The sequence below is a fragment of the Drosophila albomicans genome, chromosome 3 (assembly GCF_009650485.2).
Source record: "Drosophila albomicans strain 15112-1751.03 chromosome 3, ASM965048v2, whole genome shotgun sequence".
NCBI classification, from domain to species: Eukaryota; Metazoa; Arthropoda; class Insecta; order Diptera; family Drosophilidae; genus Drosophila; species Drosophila albomicans.
Window position 1 is genome coordinate 3,505,103 of NC_047629.2, and position 17,348 is coordinate 3,522,450.

The 17,348-nt window shown below is 39.3% G+C and overlaps 1 protein-coding gene across 2 annotated transcripts in view; it reads left to right on the plus strand.

Moving 5' to 3' along the window:
- The window catches only part of LOC117567311 (uncharacterized), an 85,064-nt gene extending 67,923 nt beyond the window's left edge, over positions 1-17,141 (plus strand). The window contains exons 5-9 of one of the 2 annotated variants that reach the window (XM_034247198.2): positions 844-950; positions 3,306-3,479; positions 8,862-9,016; positions 9,163-9,442; positions 15,560-17,141. In XM_034247198.2, coding sequence (XP_034103089.2) covers positions 844-950; positions 3,306-3,479; positions 8,862-9,016; positions 9,163-9,442; positions 15,560-17,126 — 2,283 coding nt within the window. In that variant the 3' untranslated portion in view covers positions 17,127-17,141. Of the gene's footprint in view, positions 1-843; positions 951-2,898; positions 3,236-3,305; positions 3,480-8,861; positions 9,017-9,162; positions 9,443-15,559 lie in introns of those variants that run through there. The other variant, XM_052003648.1, reaches the window with a different exon arrangement.
- The last annotated feature ends 207 nt before the right edge of the window (positions 17,142-17,348 follow it).

Sequence of the window (17,348 nt, forward strand, 5' to 3'; positions counted from 1 at the left end):
TAGATTTCATATTTTATATTTGTTATTTAGTAATATTCAGTTAATGCTACCGAAAAATCTGATACAATACAAAACTTAAATATTTACTCCAATTACTTTACAAAGCATAAATATATTGAAAATGTAAGCTGCTTAATATTCTAAATTTCTGGTTTGTACTATATTAAGAGTTGGCTTATATTAAAGTTAATAATTGAGATTTGGTATTCATTTTTGCAGTTAGCTTATCAGGATTGAAATAAATTCAGGTCTAGAAAGTAATCTAATATCTGGTATCATCATCGGGTATTAGATTTTCCAACTGGGGTTACGCAACGGAAGAGCTGCTGGGCCTGCGTCAATGCAGCTGCGTCATTAGTGCTGATGAGGTGCATGGCCAGAATAGGGGCCAGAAAAGGGGTCAGGTTAGACGATAATGATGATGATGATGATGAGCCAAAGGGAAGGCAGAGCCAGGCAGCGAACAAGAGTGGAACGTGTCGCGTTGGCAAACAGCCACACAACGGTTGACAACGGCGAACACACAAAATACAATGTTTTCATCTCAGACTAACGCACAGCAAAATCAAATTTGAGAAGAAGGCGAGGGAGTGCTGTAGGTGCGGGGGAGGAGGCGGTGCAATTGTCTGTCTGGCGCTGCAGCGGGAAATTGACGAAATTCATCAAGTAGGTAGGCATCGCATAGCTACTAATGGCATGCAGTTTAGCGTGGCATTGGACAGCAGTGCGTATACGTAATTTGCGTAGTGCTTAACGAGGAGAACGGCAACTTTACTTAAACACGCATAGATTTTAACTCATTTAGCTTGATTCTTGATTCTGTGTTCTTTGTTATCTTTGCAGACCTACTTCACATTCGATTCACGCGCCGAGCAACAAACCGAAGTCTATTTGCGCTATGGCCAGCATCCGGAATTGTATCCAAATCGTCGTGGCGAAGTTGTGCAAGGGTGCGTATACGCAATGAACTTTAACAAAAGAGAGAGAGAGAGAGAGAGCGAAATGAAATCAGATACGAACTGAAAGACTGCCCGCTGTGACCCCCTTGGCTTATCGATAATGTTTAGCGCCTTTGTGCTTCATTTTTATGTCCCCGAAGGATGAGACGGTTGGTTGGCAGTGGGCGTGGCTGACAACTGACAGTTACTACTTTGTAGCCAGCGATGCGTTAATTTAATTTTATTATGTTGCACGCAACTTGAGTGGTTTTTGAAGGCAGTGATGTCTTTGACAATTTCGAGAGTTGTCCCTCCCCTCTCCCAAGTAAGAAGTAAAGAGGACATTCCATAATCATATGCGAAGGACGCGGAGCGGGACATGAATGCTGGCAATGCGGCAACAGAAGGTCGCATAAAATTGAATTACAATTTACGAGTGGGCGTGGCAAGGCGGCACTGCGGCAACATAAACTCGCGACAGGCTGAACAAACTGGGAGCTTGGGAAAAGTGGGAGACAGCAAAATGAGCATTCAGTTATCCCGAAAAACTTTGCAGACATTAAATTTCATTTGATTTCGCTCGCTTTTTTCCACGACGTCGTCTAACTTTTATCTTAATAAAATAAGTTGCAAGTTTTGAGCACTGCTATATGGAATGTGAATTTGGCAAAGGCAAAAGAGCAAAGACATTTCTAGTATCTCAGCGAATATTTTATGCATACAAAGTACAACTTTTCTGCTAGCATTTTGTGATTGCAACTTTAGCGCATTATTAAAGCGAAGATCTCAAGCTTTAAGTATTTCTCTAAGCTGCCTTTCATCCATCGTATTGAACTGTTTCGACACTTTAAACAGACAAAAAGAACAGACAGTTAGGCATGGGGATTGAATTCCAGACTAAATCCCAATCCAATGGCTAAAACAAATACAAATACAAACAAAACAACCGCCCACATGGCCAATATGATTTTTATGCTAATTCTGTGGTCACGCGCATCGATATCGACCTAACCCAGCTACAAGAGTAAACAAACAGAAGCTCAACGAGATAAATACTCTTTAGAAACTTTTTATACAAATGAAATGCGCCAGTCTAAAACAGTTTATTTTGTTTGAAAACAAGCAGCTTGACACGCATTTTGATTCAAGTTTTTTTTATAGAAAATGGCAAGCATCGAATTTAATCAAAAAATATTTCAAAACTCCAACCTTATTGGATGGTAAAATGCTGTTTAAAGTAAATCCTTCCAGCTCTTACCCTTTAGATTGTGTGTTGATAGATTAGGCAATGTCGTATAGTCAGGACTAATAACAGTAAATATGGGAAATTCTCTGGCGAAAAATAAAATAAGTAAAAAAAGTAAAAGTTAAGTAAAGTTAAGTTAAAAATAAGTAAAAGTTATTCTTATAGCTCTGGCTTAACATTATATTTAGAGCTAAAATTGATTTCAGGAACTTTTTGTGTTTTACGATACAATGTATTCATATGAGTTCATTCATTTTTGCTATTGTGTTAAAACAGAAAAATAATTTCAAAATCATTCTTAGCTCTAAAGAAAGAAATAATCAATAGCTAAAAGATTTATTTGCACTTAAAAAAAATTTTGGTATGTTCTTTTACTTTAAATAGTGTCGCATGGAACATTTTCGTTTGAGTATTACCCATATAGTATAAAGTTATGATTATATTTAAAATTAAGCCACCCTATATTAAATTCCATTTAAAGGGTAGTCAACGGAAGCCAACGACAAGCAAATGAATGGTGAATGTGAATGGGAATGGAAATAAAAAGCGAAATAGAATGTTGAAATTTAGAGCACAAATACAATGGTAAATGGTAATCATATTTAGGCAAACTTCGCAGCGGAGTGACAACCCTGGCAATGCGTTTGTTTGACTTGAACAAATTGAAAATTATACGCACGGCTTTCTTTACAATATTACAGTTGTTTTTGTAATTCAAGAGCAATTTTACAAGGTTGCCTCTGGAAGGCATGGCAAGGCAAGGAAACTGCTCAAGAATTTCCAAATCAGTGAACACAATTTTCTGCTTTTGTTGTTCTTCGTTGCCCTTTCCGTCCGTCCGTCTGCCCTCGAGTATCTAACAGCCTGCCTGACTGCCTGTCAGGCAATTCCAGCGATTAATTTGTTGGATTTGTGCCCAAGAGGAAAAACTAGTGAAAGAGAAAGAGAGTGGGGATAGAGAATACAAGATTTGGAGAAGAGATTGGCGACATTTATTGACGGCATTTAATGTGGCGACCAAGGAGAGGAACAAAAGCTACAAGAACGAAAAGTATCCCAAAAATAGAAAATTAAATTTAATTACAATTTTAATATAATATTTGTATTTCTTTCTCTTTCAGTTCGTACTGCGAACGTGAATATCGCGACTGCCGTCTGCAGACCTGCTACGTTCAGTCTCCGGCGTATCCTGGACTGTATCCTCGAGCCTTGAACTGCCGCTATAAGCTGCACACTCGACAGCCGTACATCAAGTTATATCTGCAGAACGAACAGTTTGCGGTCGATGGTCAAAGGTAAGCGAGAGAGAGAGAGAGAGAGAGAGAGAGAGAGAGCGGGAGTTTCCACTCGTTGGACATTCTCTGGGCATATGCAAATTTTGGAAATTGGCGAGAGAAATTAGCGCCAAGTTTAACACCCTGTAATTTGTCATTTTGGCACAACGATGGCAGCGATGCAATTCCAAAAATGCTAGCAATATTTTTTCAGACCTTTTTTTTGTGTTGTTGGCGAACAGTCAACATTACGTGTGTTGTGCCATCGACGTTGTTGTAATGCATTTGGCATGCTGACAATGACAATTTGACAGAGCGCTCTGGAAAAATTGGCACCAATTTCATGGCAAACGCTGGCGACATGTCACACACCCAATCCGACTCCCAACACAGCTTTCCCATTTCCATTTGCATTCCCAGTCAAAGTTGCAGTCGCAATCAGAGTCCCAGTCGCTGTCGCATCAACATTACCGTGACAACTCCTCAGTCCTTTCTCCTGGATGCCACTTCTATCTGCCCACGCTCGAATTGCCTGGCTCAAGGATTTGCAGTTGCAGTCATTGTTGATTTACTATTATTAATGTGAAAATGATGAAATTGTCTCAAGACAACTTAAAGAATGCCATTTTAAATGAATGAATAAGTAAGAAAGCTGCAGTCGAGTGTGCTTGACTGTGAGATACCTGTTACCCATTTTGAATAAAACCAAACAGTACAGTATACTTCCTAAAAATATACTATAATAAAGTGCAAAATATACCAGATTTGAAGACCAGTTTTTAAAGTGTTTTTCCCCATACAAATATATATCTTAAATGACTTCTACAGGAATATTTTCCTTCAAAAATCATAAAGACTTTAGCTATTATTGTGTGTACCACAAATTGTGGCTCTAGTTTCAAAATTAAGCTTGTTATTAGATTTTTAATGATTTCCGGGGACGGAAGTAGGCGTAGCAAAAATTTGAAACAAACTTGATCTGCGTGCAAAAATCGTGATATCGAAAAAACATTATACCTCTATCTCTAATTGTTTTTAACACACCGATGGATCATTATATCGTCTCGGCTGTTGACGCTGATCAAGATCTATATCTTGACTTCATGGATTTGGAGATGCCTCCTTATGGCGGTTTTATACATTACTAGCAGTTACAAAGTTTAATACCCCTCTACCCTATAGGTACCGGGTATAAAAATCGAATGAAATTGAAAAATGCATTTTAAACATTTTTGCAACTAAATATTTAACTTCTTTCTGGCTTTTGTTTTGGATTTTAGTTGGCAAAAAAAACCCTTCCATGAATATGAAATCTCGGAGGAGTATTAGCAGCTCTTTGGAGACACTTGCAGAATGCCATCTGTGTTTTGGGCTTAAATCACAACTTGAATATTTTATAAATTGCCCAAGTGGCTGATCCTTCCAGTCCTGCCCCACTTAACCCCTCCGTTGAATTTACCTGTTTGGAGTATCTCTTTCTGTACATGTGTCTATGTCTCGGTCTGTGTCTGTGTCGACTACAATTTGCATTTGCCATTCACTGACCTTTCACAAACGTTGCGGGCGGTCATTAAACATTTCGCCCCTTTTCTGCTTTATCATTGCACTGAAAGGGCTTCAATGGAACAGCAAACACGGCGAAGAGCGAAGAGGCGTGTGAGGGGAGTCGTCTTGCTTTTAACACTTCACTGTGAGGGGCACTTTGCAAATGGGCAGAAAAAGTGTCTAAGTATCTTAAAGCTGTTTGATGTGCAAATGCCAGAGCCACTGCCAGTCAGCATATTTCAGTCTCTCTTGCGCTCTGCACGTATTCTTGGCTCCTCTGAGCTGAAATTAGATAAGCAACATTCAATTTATTTTTATAGATTCAATTTGAATATTTACCTTTTGAGTGCAAGCACGAAGGCATGTCAAACTGTTAGCTTTGACAGCGAAAAGCGAAGAGTTGAGAACGTTTGTGCTGGAATGCGAGGCGAGTGAAGAAGATACATCGAGAAGTTGAGAAAACACGCTTTTCGGACTAGTTGAAAATCCACTTTAAGTGCGTATTAATTTGCAAGTCTAAGTTGCTCCACCCGGTCGATGAACGGGTCACTCAGACACACAGACACACAGACAGACAGAGAGACCGACTGAAGGCGTGCCTGCAAGGATTAGTCAAACAAACGCTACAAACGAGCTAATGGCAAACTCAGCAGCAACAGCGACCGAGTTAATCGAATGTTTTTCGACAAAAGCCAAAAAGGGTTTCAATGCTCAAATGCCATTAATGATGTTTGGCTGGGGTCGTTGTTGGGGTGGGGGTTGGAGAGGCAATACACTTAAAATTCTGTCTACTCAGTCAACTCACTCGACAAACTAACCGTAAAGTTAAACCCAAAGTTTGTCGGCATGCGAATTAATTAGAGATTTGAAAATATATACTGCATATGCTTTCAAGTTTTAATAAGGATTATTTGCAAAATGTTTGAAATATGTAAAGGATTTACTTAAAATATCCCCAATTTCAATGGCTAATGGAAATCAATACAAAAATATTTATTTCAATAATTGGACAGATTAAATGTAATTTCGGCTTAGTCAAATTATTTGACAACATTTAAAAGCATATTGGGCCTTTTTATGTGTTCAATTTGTTGACCGTTGCAATCATTTCCATAAAATATTTTTCAGTAAATTTAATTAGCTCAGGAATTGAGATATTAGTTTCATTTATTTGTGTTTCGGCGTTCAGTCTGAAACTATGAAGCTTGTCCTTTGTTATTACAAAAAAATCAAGTAAGAAAGCTGCAGTCGAGTGTGTCAACTGCGAGAGAGCTGCTACCTGTTTCCAATAAAGTCACTAATACATACCAATAAAAATACTAAAATCAAAACAGTGCGGTATTATTCTTAAAGGATACTAAACTAATATACTGAAATAATACTGAATATGTATTTGGTATATTGACTGTGAGATATCCGCCACGCGTTTTCAATAAAAGCAAAAATAATTCAGTATTATTATTTAAATATACCAACATAATATACCAAAATATAATATCGAAACATTACAGAAATATGCTGAAAGTTACATTTGGTATATGGGTTTATTATGACATACAAATTTACTTTAGAGTATTAAATATACCAGTCAAAGCAACTAAATCCATTGCACAACTTCTACAATCTTTTATGTGACCAAACAAATTTTCAGGAATGATTTATTGTATGTTTCAGTTTAGTCTGAAACTATTGGCAAACAATCAGTCTAATCCATAGAAGCATTACACCCAAAGCTCACTCAAATCCAGTTCATAAAACACACTCTCATTCTTAGTCTCAGTCCGAGCCTGAGTCCGTGTGTCTGTGTCGGTGTCTGGACGAATTTTAAGGCCAAGTCCCATCGATATGAAGGTGCTTATGCCAAGTCAGCGGCAACTTTGTCCTTGCTTGTATGCGTCCCTTATAAATCAGCTGAGTTTATTGGACCTGGGCAATGGGCAATGCCAGTTTTGCAAAACATTTTTCTAATTTCTGCGTGGCAAACACAACAAATATTTTGCCAGCACAGCATTTTTGCCAACCAAACACAAACTTGCAAACACTCGCATAGAAAAAAAGTTGAGTGAAACTTTTTTGGGATACAGTTGAGGCGAGGCGAAATAAATGCAAAAGTCATCGAGAAAAAAGTTTTTTAATATGCCGAAATTATTACCAGTCAGTTATTTTTGATATGTCTGTTGGCCAAAAACTTTTGCCAGCCACCAACTTTGGCATGGAGAGAGAAAGAAAGAGAGAGACTGTCAAAATAATCAACTTTCTGCCCTACGCATTTATTATCAATAAGTTAGATTAGGCAAGCCCCCTGCACCGAACTGAAGAGGAAACTTGCTGACAAAGTGATTAAATTGACTGAAACGAATCGAAAGCAAACCGAACAACTGTCTGGCTAATAGAAACAGTTACAGTTACAGTCACAGTTTGGTCAAGTTTTTCGATCTCAAAGTTTTTACGGAAATCATGCAAAGGCTCAATAAAATGTCAATTAGTTTAGATTTCTTTCTTTTTTTTCAATCACATGTCCAGTTTCAGGCCCGCATTTGATTAAGGTCGAGAGAACATAATTGCCAAAGTTGGCTTTCAATTAGAAACTTCACTCACACTCACAAACAGGTAAAAGTCCGTTCGTTTGCCTTTTAAATTGCCTCGAATTTCGACGCCTTCAAGCAAATTGTATTGCCAACAAATGGATGGCCAAAAGGGGCCTCGTCAATGGCTGAAAACAGAGTGAATCACTTTGCAAAGGTCACTTTGTCTGGGTTATGCTCGGACTGAGATGACGAACAACAAAAAAATAGAAAGCATATTGCAACAGGATATGCTCAACTTTGAAATACCTGTTGTACAATTTTATACAATAAAGTGAAGTCAATTGCTGAAGTTTCTTATGAAATAAGAAATTTCTTCTTTTAATAACTGTCGGAATAATAATAATTTATTCGTTTCAAAGAATTTTGTACATTATTTTTGTTGTTATGCCGTTTTTCTTATAGAAAACTATTTAAGTTTTCGACTATTTGTTAACATTTTCAAATTTAATTTTCTTTTTAAAATAATGAAACTAACTTTTCATTCTTGGCCTTTAATAATTTAATTAAATTGCATTTTAAATACATGGTAGTTTTAATAATAATTGTTTTTCTAACTTTTCTCTAAAAAAAAGCATAACATATTCGGTTACATCATTTAAATAATTATAATAATAAATTACTTAGAAATGATAAGTATTAATAATATGCATCTAATACATAAAGTCTATAAAGTTTATAGAACTTATTTGCCTAGTCAGTCAGTCAACCCTTTCGACTATTACAATCATATCAAGCAGCCTTTCACCTAAACATGAAGGGTATGAAAATGGTTAGAAAATGTTTCAGGACAGACCAGTTGGCACTTGCAGTTCTCTTCTTCTTTTTTTTTTTTGTATGTGCGCTGTCGAAGTGAATGCCATGGACGTCGTAGGCAAAAGACAAGGGAGGGGTCTAAACTAACATCAAATAAGTTTGGAGTTGTTTGTGTATTTTCACATGTTTCACTGATTAGATAAAGATTTCAACACATTTCCGGCTTACATCCCTCTCTTCGTATTTAAACTCTTTCATCTTTTCACTAAAAGCTGTTGGACGAGCAATTATTCATTCAATTTCAACTCCCTTTTTATTCTATTTGCCTCGGGCGCTCTGCACTTGAAATTGTGTTCGCTGCTCTTTGAAAACCGTGAAGTCAAGGCACAAATTAGATTTACCTTTTGACGCGCGCCACAAATGCAGCAAAGGTTATTAACCTACTCACAGAATTTAAAGTATTTTAAAGTGCACAACTACCATTTGTAATTCATCAATATTATATCTCTCTCTATAGATGCGAGAACGTGATGACCTGTCCCATCAGACCCATCGGATCGGGCAACGAGCATTGCCCATACGACTGGTTGGCCGTTTATGATGGACGCGATGAGCATTCGCCGCTGATAGGCAAATTTTGTGGCCTCGGCAAGTTCCCATTCAGCATTATTGGTAAGTACAAAGGGCACGTTGCCGTCGGCGAATGCCTGATAGACCACCGTAGACTATAGACCACAGAGCATGCCATGCCATAAGCCTCTTAGCCAATCATTCTCCGTACTCTCTCTCTCTCCTTCTCTCTCTTATTCCGCCTCCAGGCACATCACAATACATGTACGTGGAGTTTGTTACATCACCGGCGGGGCCATTGCTGAATACGGGTTTCCATTTCAACGTTGGCAACTGGCCGGGCCATGTGGAGACCGCAGGAATCAAGCACGGCGTTTGCGATTGGTTGCTCAGCTCCGATTCGCTGAAGGACAGCAGCGCCAGCGAGGGCATCTTCCTCAGCATTGCCCACTGGTATCCGCCAAACACCTCCTGCAGCTACCACATTAAAGGACATCCTGGCGAAATCGTGCGACTCTATTTCCCGAGGTAAGCATATCACATTTTAAATTCCTTAAATTATTTGCATTTTACATTTTTCTTGCCTACTGAGGAATTATTCAATATACAGCACACATTTCATGGCAAATTTTTAAACTTAAATAGGGATAGTTCTAATCTCCTTATATTAGTTGCCTTTCATTTAAGAATATTAATCAGTTTACCAACTTGTGAATAATTTAAAATAGTGCGTTGTTGCTACAAAGGAAACAAGTAAGCAAGCTACAGGCGAGCGTGCTCGACTTTGAGATACCCACTACCTGTTTTCAAGAAAACTAAAATAAAATACAGAAAAAAAATATACTGAAACCTATATTTGGTATACTTTTATATTTTATATATACCTTACCTTACAAGATATACCAGATTGTCAATTAATGTTACTAAGATCATTGTATGCATATAAAACTATTAAACGACTTCTTAAATTTTTATCTAACCAACCCAATTTTCGGGAAACCTATATGTATACTGTAGTGGAAAAGGGGTTTGTAGGGGGCACAAAAATACGGGACAAATACGCCCAATTTCGTCTGAAGCGGAAACAATATTAAAATGCTTAAGGATTTCCATAGTCCAATTATAAGTAGATTTGAATTAAAACTAATTTACGAATTCTCAAATTATAATTTAACATCATATAGCACACAAATTGTTTTTTATAATTTTTTTTATCGTTTATAAATTACTAAATATGCAAGAAAATATTGGTTATATTCGGTAGCACAACTTATTTGTTTTTAGTTGCGTCGTGCACTTCGACAGTTTGATATAGAAATTTGAAACTCTTAGTTCCCTTAAATACTTAAAGTTGTTTAATAGACCTAAATAGATTTATATATAATCTTTTACTTACACACACATTTTTACTTTTTCCAATTCAGCAAAGTGCAACAACGCCTCGCTTTAGTTCTTTGTAGCTGTTCTGCCCGACATCATTTACAATTTTGAGCCGCCCCTGGGCCTGTTGCCATTGTTCCCCCATTGTTCGGTTCCACACACATATAACATAGTCGGGGCCAAAGTCTGTTATATTGTAAATATATCTGGACGAAAAAGAGGCGTGACTTCGAGGGTCTTTTGGCCCAAAAATCCGTCGCCCTCGTCGACATTTCACTTAAAGTGTAAAGTGTAAAGTTTTGCGGCAACAGAGGATGCCTGCAAGCGGTTTCGCCTTGCCCCCCTCATCTCATCCCCATTGTGACAAAAGTCCGCATTCCCCGATCCTTGGTTTGCCACTCCAGCTTCAATCCATTTTGGCGCTGCGTTCTATGCTGTAAGCGTATTTTAATGAAATTTGCCGCAAAGATTTATGTGACATTTTAATTTAACGTGTCGAGTTGAAGTTGTTCTTTATATTTTTTACTTTGTCCCCACTTTCTTCTCCTTGTCGGTCTGTTGTTTGTGTCTGAGTCCGGGCTCTGAACTTTTGTCCAAGTGTCGGCAATGGTCGTGCATTTTCAGCTTACAGTTTTCTGCTTCCAGTTTTCTGCTTCCAGTTTTCAGTTTGTGCTTTGCAGTTTTACTCTCCGCTTTTCCTCCCTCCCTCGCAATGCAATGCGCCTATTCATAGGATAGGGAAATATTTTATTGTGCTGCGGTTTTTGCCAGCTTCATTGCGAATCTCGTCCCAGGCAAAGGATCGTCTGGCTTAGTCTCATCCCCTAAGACTATGCAAAAGTTTTGATGCTTTGACATTTTGGGGGGCATCATTGATGCTTGCTTCGTTTGGTTTGCTTTGGTTTGCTTGCTCGAATTGAATCCATTCAAAAGGGTGAACTGCAGAGTAAACAGGGCTTAAACTTAAGAGCGTAGTTGAGTTTTGCAAACTCTTGTTGCGATATCTATGACGCATAGAGCTAAGGACTTTATTGGAAAAGTTGTTAACAAGTTTAGTCCAATTATTGTAACCCGAGTAAATTATAAGACGAGCGGATTATTTCGCTTAAAACTGCAAAGTATTTACCCCGTATTCGATTGAGAAACCGGGTATAATTATTTATAATATTATTTATATTATTTTTTTTTTCAGTTTAAATGAATCAATGGTCGTATACTTGATATGAAATTGCTGATAAATTACCCAAAGTTTTCTAAAAAATTAAGTTGGGATAATAATGAGAATCTTAGATAAAATAGTTTAAGAAGACGTTTAGCCATAAGTTAAGTGAGTCAGAAATAAACTAATAAGTTCTTACGAATAAAGATGGAAATGTCATAAGAATCTCTGATTATTTTGTTAAATAGGAAAATTACAAGCTAAACAAATTGAGTAACTAATTTATTCAGTTTTATTTACATTGTACTAGTTTTGCAGGATAACTGCTAAGTATTTGAAATATATCTATCAATTGCGAACAATTGTTAAAGATAAGAGACACACTCGTAAGTTTACCATTTCATTTATGTAACTTGTTTTCTCGACAATCTCTGGCACAGCGGAACTCGCTGCAGTATTGTGAACGAAAAGCAATACTTTAGTTGAAACCTCGCCCCTAAAGTTGTCAAAATAGAAACCTTCAACTTTCGCAATGTAACGCAACAACAATTGCAGCAGAGAATTCGACCATGTTGCAAGCTTATAATTTATGCACAAAATGTTGCAAAACATTGCCAAGTTTTTGGCTAAAAACTGCAAAAGAAAACTGTGTGCATGACAAACATCAGGGACAGAGATGCACTCACACACATGCGCACACAGACAATCGCACACAGCCAACACACGCATTCACACATGAAGAGTAAAATATCAAACAAGTTTTTGCCAAAAGATAAATATTTATGTCCACCTACAAAAAGCAGGGCAACGAAACTAAATCCAAGCGCATGGAGAACTTGTGCGCACGTTTACACCGATTGCCATTAAGAGTTTAGAAGTGGGCAACATGATTGCGTGATTACAGTGCACAAACAGGGACAGAGAAAGTGGAAAGAGAGAGGTGGTGAAAGGGGGGAAAACACATGTGAACAGTGACTGTCCAAAAGCAGCGAAAAGTTCAAAATAGTAGACGAAAAATGCAATGGGAAACTGCGTGAGTTGTGCTCAATTTTCGTACTTTCAGCTCAAGTTTTTGTCTTTGCAGCGCAAAATTGTTGTTGTTCCTTTTACGACTCTACTTCTCGTTGCTGCTGTTGTTGTTGTTGTTGTTGCTGCTTGCTGCCAACTTCATTCAAGTTGTTGCAACGCCCACGACAACAATTGCACAACCTTTCCATCCTTGCCTGCCTCCCACCAGTCCTTGAGAGCTTCACTTACATGTGAGAGAGACACTCCTTGGCTGCCTCAACTGTTGCTACTGTTGCCACACGGCTGCTGCCTGGCCCAAGTCTGCAAGTCTAGACACTGTCGACATTGTTTCCAACAAACTTGCTCATTTAAGTAACATGTCATGCCTCGGCTTTCTTCTGCTACTCATACTATACTAACTACGAGTGTCTACTGTTCTTTTTTTTTGTTTTTGGTCCACCCTACATTCCAAAAGATTTAAATTAAATGGCGAATTGCTAGTCGACAAGCCAATTCTCTTACAATGCCCCTAAAAGTATACTGCAAAATTATTTTAGGTGTTCAGCAGAGGAGCAAAGCAACTTGCATACAATTTGTAGATGCTTATAAGTTTAACTGTTATTAAGTATAACTAATAATAATAATTTTTTTTTAGTTAATTAGAAAGAATTCATTCCAGTTCAGATGAAAGTCAGACATACTATATTATAAAAGTTAAAAAGAAAATTACAAATTGTTTTATCAGTTCTTTTTTATAAAAGCAATAGACTCTGGTCTACTCTATTACTCATACTAGGTTTAAATGTGTAACTATTACTCACATATATCGTTGAGTTTGTTTGCTTTACTTTTAGTATACATTATGTAATAGATGAACAGCGAAATAAACAAAATCAAACAGTGAATAATGATAGTAAAGCAGTAAAATATAGAAGCTTAAGTATTATGATAAGTATTCTATATGAAAATGAAAGCAGATGTCTTAAACCATTTCATTAAAATTTAGGCAGATTGAAATAAGTTTGAGAATAATTTCTCAAATGTAGTCTTGATAAAAGGACTATGTGTTTTTTATAAATTATGTGGTCAACTATTTCAACACCAAATTTGATAAACATCTTTTTGATTTATTTAAAAAAACAAAAAAATATATAGTAGTAGACTCCCAATGAAATATGATACTATTTAGGTTAGATGTTTCGCTGCCATTTGCAATAAATGTATGTAATAAATCGGTTTAGAGGACAACTGGAAGCTACAGCTATTTATCAGCTGACGCCCGCACTTAAAGCAGGACTCTACACGACACCAATTGACTGCCATATGCACATAACTAAGCAGTTACTCCCTAGTTAGCTGACAACTGAGCAGAGCAGAGCAGGCCAGATCAGCCTGGTGGAGCAGAGGGAGGTGAGGAGCAGTTTCAGTCCAACTGCTGCTGCATTGCATATTTTAAGGCGGACTGAATAAACTCCCCACTGAGTCAGCATAGCCAGAACTAGGCTGCAAACGGATTATGAGGACATGCCGCAGGGCGTCAGGCTTACTTTGCGACGTCGCGTACGTGAATAACGGCATAAGCACGTATAGATGAAGGGGAGAGTGACAGCAGCAGAGAGGATAATGGCAAAGGGAGTGGGACAGCGGGAGAGCGGGAGAGACGGTGCAAAAATGTAGCTCTGCTCTATTATGAATAGAACGAAATAATAGTGGAGCAGCATAAAAAAAAGAAACAAAAATGAAAACGAAACGAGTCAAAACGAGACGGGATGAAATGAAATGAAACAAATGAAACGAAATTGTGTCGTGAAGCTACGCTTCTCTCGCTGATATAGTTGTTGTTGCTGCCCGTCTGAATGGTGATTTGTTTGCTTTTTGCTGCTATTCGTTTTCGTTCTCTTTCTTGCTTGCTTTTGACATTTGGTAACTTTTTGTGTGGGTTAATAAAATGTTGTATTATGTCATATATTTTGGACAGCGGCAATGTAATTGTATGAAATCTGCTTAACGGAATGAATGTGCGATAGTTACGTAAACTATTTTTACGACACGAATGCTTGAATGCTGGTTAGATAGTTGGAGATTGGATCCGAGCCAAAAAACTGAGGATGAGTGTAATTGGAAAAGTTTTCGCGGTAACTGTAAATTATATTGTAGGCATGCCATAAAGGCTATTCCCAGTCACAATTTGCTTTTTCGCTTATAATGAAATTTCACTTTAAATTACTTCCTTTACAAAAAATACTGATGTACGTATCCATATACACTTTACTAAATACTATTTTTACCTAAGTGAGAAGTGATACGAATTTATTGTATGCCAACAAAACATAACATGCTATTATATAAGGCTTTAGTTAACTAATAAAAAAAATAAAAAAAAAATGGTTAAGAAAATATAATGATTGTTTACTAATCCACTAATTAAATAATTGCGGATTTTGGAAGATTATTGTAAGCAAAAAAGATTTGAAGTTTGTATTTAAAAAAAGGAATATTTAAGTGAAGGTATATTAAGGAAACTTTCTTCATAGGGAATTTTGATTAACATTAAAGCTTATTTTTGTATCGAGACTTAAGACTAATATCTGCGTTTAGTGGTGTCGTACATTATATTCAATATTTTTGTTTGGGAAGTTGCGAGTTCATCAGTAGCTCAGGCACATTCCTCGCAATAATTTGCTGGCTTCAACGTGCCTGCCAAAATGCTTTTGCAAAGCAATTTGCATTCATTTTTCTCCACTGCAACGGCAACAGCAACATCAACTGCAGCGAGATGCAGCAAGCGAAATCTAACGAGAAAACGTGTGGCAGTAAAAAGTGAGATTTTACCTGTTACCAGTTGGAATTTATATTAAACTGCGCCACGACGCAGCACGCCAAAGTTGATGACATCGGGAGTCGGCAGTTGGGTTGGGTTCGGGTGGTAAAAGCTGGCCAAATTGTGGTTGGTTGGCTTGGCATAAAGCCAAAGGCCTTTGTGGGTTTTGTGGGGTTCCCGCACTTTATGACTTTGGTTGTGTGAAATATCATCTTTACATCGGCATATCTTTAGCTCGCCTCATCGTTTGCTCTCTCTCTCAATTTCTCTTTGGCAGTTTTCGCATCAATCGCATCGAATCGCCTATACTGAAATATGAAGGCGATTGCGGAGAATCGTTGACTATCTACGACTCGGATCACGCGGACCCGGCCCGCATCATCAAGACCTTCTGCGACACCTTCTCGCGACCCATGGAGAAGGTGGACTTCGTCAGCACAAGTCCCTCGCTATACGTGCAATTCGACTCGAAGACTGGCAGCTATAGCGGCAGCTCACTGTACTACTGGGCGCACTACGACTTCTTCAACAACACCCGCTTCGGCGACCCCGTGCCCAACACCCTTTGCGACGAAGTCATGTACGCCTGGAAGCATCCTGGCGGTCGCCTTCGCTCGCCCCTCAACTCCCTGATCTTCAAGCGAACCGGCGGAAGCGATGTACGTTGTCAGTACAAGTTCGTGACGGATCGACGCTTGTATGCCAGGGCCATCATTGAGGTGAACTCGGTCTCGTTCAAGGAGTTGCCATACAACAGTAATGCGTGCACTCGTTGCCATGAGGAGCGTGTAGACAAGCTGGTGATCTGGGAGGAGCGGGACAAGTTCCAAAACAATTTGGCTTGCTTCTGCGACAACATTCCCCGAGCTGTGCGTGTCATCTCCTCGGCGGATCAGATGAATCTGGAGATGATTGTGCAGGGTCAGCATGCCATTACCTCGTACTTCAAAAATCCCAATCCATTGTTCGAGGCCACGTACGAATTTGCGCATGGTCCGCTCTGTGGTCCCATCACGCTGGGTCCCTCGCCCGATGGCGATCTCGTCTTTCCCTACAAGAAGGCACTGGCCATGGTAGCGGGACCGATGGCGCCACCTGAGCATCATTATCGTCGCGAGAAGTGCATCTGGGAGCTGAAGGTAGCCGCTCAGCGGGACTTGTGGCTGAATCTGGAGAAGGCACGATTCGCCGATCGAAGTTGCGAAAGCGCCAAGATCGAGGTATATCTGGCTGGGCGACTGGAGCCCCGCTTTGTCGTTTGCCCCGACAACATATCGCTGGCCAGAGATTTGCCCATCCTCACCACCGCTGAGCTAGGAGCCACAGGCGCTGATCAGGAGCCACTGCCGGTGCTCATACAGTACACAGGAGATGGGCAGCCGGGCAAGAACATCTTCCGACTGGTCTGGACCGAGCTGTTCCACTTGCCGCGCAATCCCGATGGTAGTCTGGCCGCGTCCCTGTTGCAGGATGGCGGCTGTGACTTCCGCTGTCCCGGCGACACGCAGGTCTGCATTCCGCGTCACCTGCTCTGCAATGGCATTGCCAACTGTCCCAATGTGACGCACTCCTCGACGCTGGCCCAACTAACGCGGCACATTGAGTGGAATCTGGAGCAGCTCGGTCTACTGCATCACGCCGGCGAATACAGTCAGCTGGTGCTACACGACGAGTCGCCCGAGATCTGTTTGCGACGTGATCTCAGCGAGTTGCCCTACGGCAAACTCTCGCTCCTCGCCCTCGGCTTATGTGTGATGTTTGCGCTGCTGATTGCCATCCTGCGACGCATGTGCCGAGGGACGGCGAAGCAGCCAGGACTGCAGCATCTGGACGAGGATTACTAGAGTTATCTCTGATTTTAGCCATGTTTTAAAAGCTCACTCAGTTCATTTTAGAGCATCAGAGAGAGGAGAACGTTGTGTCACACTGCCAGCAGCTCTGGATTCTGAAATCTGAAATCTGGATCCGTTTTTCAACTTCTCTTAGAGCAATACCTATTTGCACTTTGTAAGTAGTTTTACAATCTAAATCTCTGCTCTATATGTGAAAGTATGAGTCCCTAATTC